Source organism: Montipora capricornis, chromosome 8, assembly GCF_036669925.1.
Source record: "Montipora capricornis isolate CH-2021 chromosome 8, ASM3666992v2, whole genome shotgun sequence".
Lineage (NCBI taxonomy): Eukaryota > Metazoa > Cnidaria > Anthozoa > Scleractinia > Acroporidae > Montipora > Montipora capricornis.
This window is the reverse complement of record NC_090890.1, coordinates 9,627,052-9,634,551: the sequence shown is the minus strand read 5'-3', so window position 1 is coordinate 9,634,551 and position 7,500 is coordinate 9,627,052. Positions and strand designations below refer to the sequence as shown.

Below are 7,500 nucleotides of genomic sequence, written 5' to 3'. Positions count from 1 at the left end.
GTCTTCTGGATTTCTGGATTTTATTTCACTCAGTCATTTTTGACAGGTAGGTTCTCTTCCTGCATATCCATCTTAAGCTAACGAATATAGTTTCAGATTAACCTATGCGTGTTCAGTCAAACAGTTCATGAGACGGCAGGGTTTTGTGGGGACTTTTAAAGCTATTGTTTTTGCGTGATTTAAGTTGAGCAACTTGGAAGGAAAGTCGGTGAACTCTTTTTTGAACCACAAAAGTCTATCAGGCGTAAACCAGGCTATTTACACGAAACACAATTATGACAAAAACCTAGCTCCTTTAGAGGGGCTTTTTAGGGTCTTGCAAATGAATATTATAAATTTCAAAATTTTAACTGGCAAAAGGCAGACCAGTTAGCTATTTGTAAGCGGAGCCAAGGGATTAAAACGGGGAGTGCTCAGAACAGCTCCATTTTGTTGTCAGCTGAGCCGGCTTCAATCAGGATTTGATTCAAACCTGCTCGGAAACCATTCACCAGGCGCCCACTGAGAACCAGCCAAGCAAAAAGTTATTCGAATTTCTTCTATGTGATTCTTATGATAACCCACTTCGATAGGTGAGGAAAGTGATGTGTTGAATGGTCTAAACAGCGGTATTTTATTTCTCTGTAGGAGCGCGTCAGAACTTCGCTCGGAAGTACACCATTCCTATTGATCACGTGGGCTTTCAGTTTGAAATGACCAACAGTGAGAGAGAAATGGAATCCCAGCCTGAAGATGGCGTTTATGTTTACGTAAGTACCGGCACAGTAAAATCCAAGTGGTTGTATTTTGGACGTTATTGCATAGTATATCTTAATCCAGTGGCCGCATGATCTCTCTGTCTTGTCGCTGGTCAAACCAAATGAAGTCAACGGTTGAGTTTCATGTTCAGTGAACTGAATTAATTTTTCTTATAGTTTCCAAGTAGTTATTAGAGAACACTATCTGCAAATATTTTAAGCAAAAACAATTGTGCTGCAGGTATAGCATGCTTGTTTGGACGGACAGTTTTACCGTCCTTTTTTGGAAGCAGGGACTTCACGATCTACGACGCAGTCGTCAACGAGAACGCCACGAAACAACAATTTCATTGGTTAAAACAGGAAAAGTAATCGTGCTGCACGTGCGCACGCATTTTAGCACAAATTCGTGCGGTGCTCTGCACAGCAACTACGTGAAATCACCAAATTTGAGGTTTTGACGATAACGCGAGCGCACAAATGTGAATCTGTAATTCTCTTTTTTTACGCTGCAACCGCTTGTACCAATTTATTGTTAGGATACTTCGCCCACATTGCACGACGCGAACGAGATGGCCCAACCGCGAGAAACTTACGATATTAAACTTACCTTATATTTTGAGGTGACGTTTTCGTTGACGTCGCCGTCGTAGATCGTCAAGTCCCTAGTAAACATCCTCGACAACGAAGTGGTCTCTTTACAGGTTAAATGCGCGCTGTCTAAAATATTTCGTGATTATTCCTCTGCCTATGTTTTACAGTATGGGCAAAGCATCCCATAGCTGGATTGATAATGCGGTCTTATCTTCAACCATAGTTAATAGAGGAGAATGGTTAGGAAACCCGACAACTTTCTTTGTTGTAGGTTTTTGTTCACTTTTCTGGCCTTGACCGTGCACAAAACACAATGGTTGTTTACTCCGTACTGAAGAACTAACCAATAGAAACGTGTTGGTTACGTAATTCATGCATAGTGTATGAGCGCAAAACAAAAGATTGTGCACGGTAGTGGACTTTCCAACCTAAATCTTGGCTGCTTTGTTTGCTCATTTGATGTTTGCCGAGCTTCCTAACCATTCTCCTCTATTAACTGTGCTTCAACACGTTAAATGTGGTGATTTAAAGCCAAATTATAAACCATTATAAATTAAAGTTAATGTGACAACCATGATCTGTGCGAGGGATGTGCATTTAAGCCTTGTTTCACGTGAACGTCACACCATGCACCTCATCCAATCACATTCTAGGTACCTCCTGCTTTGGACTTTTATGTCGAGTCCCACCTTTGCTACTGTCATTCCTGTTCTGTTTTTGTTGTCATGGCCTTGGAGATTGTAACCCCATGGAGAGGATCGCGACCTCTCCTGCCGGGCAACTTAGTTATCCTACCTTTTCTTGGCCTGCTAATGGAGTGCTTCATCTCCTACCCCATTAGCCCACAAACTGTTGTGTCTCACACTTGTTGTCATGGGTTGGGAACATTACCGTAGTTGTTTTTCAGAGTACGTATACGGCTTAAGCAATAGAGGACGTTTTCCGTGTTTCCATAGTCTCATCTAAACACTCGGGGGAGTTGGGAGAATTCGAGACAGTTATGCAAATCCGAGAAGCTTTCGAGGGTTTGCATAACTGTCTCGAATTCTCCCAACTCCCCCGAGTGTTTAGATTCGCCTATGGAAACACGGAAAAAAGTCCTCTATAGCTTTTATAAAATATTTCTCAAAGATAATTCGACAAATGAAGGAAAATGCTGGTTTTTTTACGTCTTGATTGAAACAGATTTTCTTGATACACGCTCATATTTCCTATTAGCCAATCAAAACGCGCGTCTGAGTACATAACCAATCAAAATTCGTGTGATGTCACAGCCGTGTTCTATACTCTCATCTAAACACAGCTATTGACCAATGAGAGTGCGCGTACTATCGTAATTATTTTATAAAAAGAAATAATGTACTAAAATACGTACAGAACGATTGTTTCCGTTTTTTCTTTCGTCGTTGTTCAGCAACCCGAAAAGGTCAACTTTGGGGGTTCTAACAGGTGCACATAATTTTGAATTTCTCATTTCCTTTCTTGCTTTAACGTTGTTCATAACAACTAATTTCCTGGATAGTTTAGCTCGCACACTCTCCGCATTGAACGAATTGGAATATAACCCCAATGCTCTTCATCCTCGCGAGGATTTTGACGAATTTTTCGTTGCCGCCGTCGATGGTTATCTCGGAAGCTAAATCAACGATTACATTGTCTCAAAATATGAATTCGCGTTATTTAGGATTTTCGACAGGTTTGTAAAGTAGCGGACATATTTCTGAAAGCACCGGACGTGACAGTTTTGGCACCGCAACTGGCGCCGTGCGAGCGCCGAATGCATGGGCGAGCTACCTAGGGAGGTCTGGGGGCATGCCCCTCCCTCCCCCAGGAAATTTTAAAAATGGAACACTAAAAAACGCTGTTTCCAGTCTGGAATCCAAGAATCAGTTTCCCAGGCAAGGCTGGAGTTCACTCAAATTCTCCGGCCTTAAAAAGGGAGTAAAAAAATTGTATCAATAAAAAATAAAGCAAACTCCTCAAATATTGGCATCAAAGTACCGGACATGGAAAGGGAAGCCACCGGACTAAAGATCTTTTTTTTTTCCTCATTAAATGCGCAGCTGTTGCTGTTGTTATAGCCGTAGTTGTTACTTAAGCCAACCTAGTCGGTACTTTACGAGAGCTGCTTCATCACCCCCTCGTTTCCCATCGTAAAGGTACATGAAAGTGTTTTTTTTTTTCACAAAACCGACCGGCCATTTGCAGTTATACTTGAAACGTCATTTTTTTTTCCCTCGCAGGGTTTGTTTTTAGAAGGCGCCCGCTGGGACAGGGAACAAATGGTGTTGTCGGAATCGCTTCCTAAAGTTCTTTTCGACACTCTTCCTGTAGTATCCTTTCATAAATAAGTTAATATTTCCCAGTAGTTGGTTTTGACGTTACTTAATGGCCGCCATGTTGGATGACACGAACAGTAGACCTCTTCTTTAGCTTCTGTTGTTCGTCCAGCAGCATTTGTACATTACACTCTTTGTTACATCCATTTTAGAAATCACTGCTGATCCTTGAAATCTGATTGGCTTTCAGCAGTGCGATTTATTCCCAAATGGCACTAGTTTGTGCTCTAAATCGCACCATTTCCCCAGCCAATGAGAAAGGAACACTAAAACAAAACAGCCAATCAGATTTCAAGGCTTGTTTAAGGTAACCAATCAAATTGCAGGAAAATGAAAGAGAAAGAAAACCATTGTGTGGCGCATTTTGCAACTTTTGTTCCCAACTGGATCAATAAAATTTTCGTACTGACTACAATCCTGTATTTTAGCTATAAATAATGATTGTATGATTTCTAAATGGATGTAAAAAAGTGGTAATTGAACTTCGTGTCGTGCAATGTTGGTCTGGAATCAAACTTGTGATTTCAAATCGAACTCGCGCTGCGCGCTCGTTTGGTTTTGAAATCCCACGTATGATTTCAGACCAAATTGCACTCCACTCAGTTCAATTACCATTATTTGTACAACTATTATTTGTATCGCTAACCACCTATAAATTTATCGCGAGTGAGTGAAATATTTAACAATTTTTTCCCTAATAAACGGGCAAAAAGCTCAGAACATAATAAAAAGAACTTACAAAATTCATTCAATTGAAAAATGTTTCGGTTGAATCGTTCAACCTTCATCTGCTTGAATAGCAGTGAGTGGTTACATAGTAGGCACATGACCGAAAACTACACGTAACCCATAATTCCTCGATTCGCTCTGACGAAGGGCTAACGCTCGAAACGTCAGCTTTTAGAATCTCTGTACGGTGGCCAATTTACATTATCAACTCCGTTGATAAAACCAAATTTTTGTATTCTACTTCCCCACCGACGCAGCACCACAGTTTCTTTAGAAACTACCCCCTTCATTCACATGACCGAAGGGCTGCCCTGTGACAAAAGTACAGCATCATAGACTGCTAGTCAAGCCGATGAAGGTTGAACGATTGAACGATTCAACCGAAATGTTTTTCAATTAAATGAATTGTTGAAGTTTTTACGTTCCGAGTTTTTAGTCAGTTCAGAAAGATTATGTATCTTAAACCTCTGTTGCCAATATTTTCCCTCACTTTTAAATAAATTAAGGAAACAATTGCTTTTTCCTTTCATTTAATTTGTTTCTTGAAGAAAGTTCCGCGGTCATTTTGTAAAGAAGCTAAGTATTTATGATTAAAGAGGCTATCCACTCAAGTGATAAGCCGCCATATTTTTTGACCAAAACAAAATACATTTGAGTAAGTTCCCATAGAATTAGGTAGAAACACCAACATGCACCCCCATTTCTCTGTTTTAGTAGATCAATAGCAAGACATAACAATTTCTTTGTTTTGGTAGATCAACAACACTGTCACCGTGATATAAAGACGTAACTTGATCCCTTTAATCACCTGAGCAATTTTACCATGGGCAAATGAAGCCAATATCCTTAAACCTTTTAAGGTTTTAAGATAACAGTTTAAAAACTGTTATCTTTTTAGTATTCCCGACACCCTCTTTGCATTGCACTAGACAACGCGGCTTTGCTCGACGCGAGTTTTAAATTAATTCCTTAACCAGCGATAACGTGTAGATGTGGATCATTCCTGGTGAAAAATCCACCTTCAAGCCGAAACCTACTTACGCCAGCCCTGTTTACAAGACGAGCGCTCGCCGGGGAACTCTATCGACGACTGGCCACTCGACGAACTTTGTTATGTACGTTGATCTACCGTCGAACAAGCCCGAAAGGCACTGGGTCAACAGGGGCGTGGCCCTTCTCTGCCAGTTGGACGACTAAAGACGCGTGTGTGATCATGTGATGCACTTAATTCGCTTTCTCTTTCATCATCTTTTCGAACCTCCCAATTTAGTCTTTCAGTAATATTTTTTTCTGACGACTTTAAAACCCTTCATGCGTAACCGCAAGCTTAATCGTTTGTCTATTTAAGAGAGCATCCAGTCATAGAAATTTCAGATGCCGTCGCTTATGAAATCATATGCCGTCTGCATCTGACGAGCTTTTAGCTGTTAAAAGAGTGTTCAAATAATTTTCCCTACTTTTAAGTGTCAAAGGGTCTATTTAAGTCAAATGTTGCAAAGCAGCACATTCGTTTCCATCACTTGTACATATATATTTTACTGTGTGAATTGAAATTTCAAAGTAGTTTGCCATAAAAACTGAAGGTCAAGTCTATTTTTGTATTTAAAGCGTGAACTTATAACGGATTTTGAAAGAGGTGGTAATAAAAGAAACTTGTGCTTGTGTGAATTTTTCAGTCCGTTGAAAATATGAACATTTGTAAGCTTGCATAAAATTATCCCAGGTCTTTTATCCAGTTTGCCACTTTCTAATACTTCAACGCTTGATTTCTAAAAAGCTTCTGGGAACAAATTAAGTATTGGAGTAGCTGTTAACAAGGCGTTATGCTTTTGTCACTTTCGTGGCAGTGGAATTACTCTGTTTAAATGAAAGTTCACGTCGAAGTGTCTTCAGACGACCAGGAACCAATACCATTTTATTTGACAGCAAATGATGTGATCTGCGGACCTTATTTCTGCGGTGGTTTTGTTCGCTTCTTTGGAGTCGTTTCTGAAAAGGCATAGTCGTAATCAGCGTTGGTGTTCTCTGTTTCGCCCGAAGGTCTTCCACAACCGAACCAAAATATGATCACTTCAAAGTGAATAATTGAGATCATCATGTAAGCAAACCAGCTGTCGGTAATAAGTTTGCCGAATGATACCAGTAAAACCGCAAAAGCCAAGCCAAATCCAAGAACGTTAAACATTCTGTTCTTTTCAGATCACTATCCCGTCTAGATTCAAATGTCTTAAAAAATGACTCTTTCAGGCACAGATGTGTATTTCTTTTTGCTGTTTAACTTATGCTTTCGTTCGAAGTGAAATCGAAATGTCCTGTAACAAAAGAGTATGTTTTTTGCTGCTTTAAAACCAAAGCTTTGTTTTGATACGTTAAAATCAAACGATTGTCATTGTAAGCACTGAACAGAACTGATGACAATTGCTGCACAAGATGGCTCTGCCGTCTTTGAACAATTAATGTCTACAACTGTTTTTGCGGTTATCTTTGTGTGTTTCGCTAAGAAAATTGTTTGCAACAATGGCACCGTAAAGCCTTTTAATTGCAGTTTCCTGTGATCAAATTTGCATTTTTGGCGTTCATTCTGATATTCGACATGATAAATCTTATTCCCCGCGAAACAATGGCAGCAGCCGGCAGTCCTCGAGGAAAAGACCTCCGAAATTTTGCATAAGCATTGTTTCCAGTTTCTCTTGGGTCCCAAGAGAAAATAAAAGCAATGTGTGTACAAAACTTTGAGGGGCAAACAAAGAGTATTATGGTATTTTTAAAACTGGTCTATACAGTCGGAAGGAAATGCTCGGATCGATGCGCTGAATATACATCTTACATCAACCGGACAGTGGTTTCCTTTTAATTATAGTAGGTCATTTTGGCAGCTGCAGAATCCAGTCTGGCCCGTTTCGCGATTGGCACAAATAACATTTTTCAGACATGAAGAAAATCGTTGTATTGTATTTTAACTTGCCTTTGAATCGGCATAATTTTCCTCTTCGTCCTGAAAAAAAAACTTGCCGCTCGTAGGCATAGCTCCCCCAACCGCCGTTTAATGCTTAAAGAAGTTTGAAGGGCGCTTTAAACTCACAACTCGTTTATTGATGGTT

The 7,500-nt window shown here is 40.0% G+C and overlaps 1 protein-coding gene across 1 annotated transcript in view; it reads left to right on the top strand.

Annotated features, from left to right (window-relative positions):
• The window catches only part of LOC138059602 (dynein axonemal heavy chain 3-like), an 87,563-nt gene extending 81,496 nt beyond the window's left edge, over positions 1-6,067 (top strand). Inside the window, exons 84-87 of the mRNA XM_068905230.1 lie at positions 1-46; positions 628-749; positions 3,575-3,664; positions 5,390-6,067. The exon at positions 1-46 is cut by the window's left edge and continues 43 nt beyond it. Coding sequence (XP_068761331.1) covers positions 1-46; positions 628-749; positions 3,575-3,664; positions 5,390-5,596 — 465 coding nt within the window. The 3' untranslated portion in view covers positions 5,597-6,067. The remainder of the gene's footprint in view (positions 47-627; positions 750-3,574; positions 3,665-5,389) is intronic.
• The last annotated feature ends 1,433 nt before the right edge of the window (positions 6,068-7,500 follow it).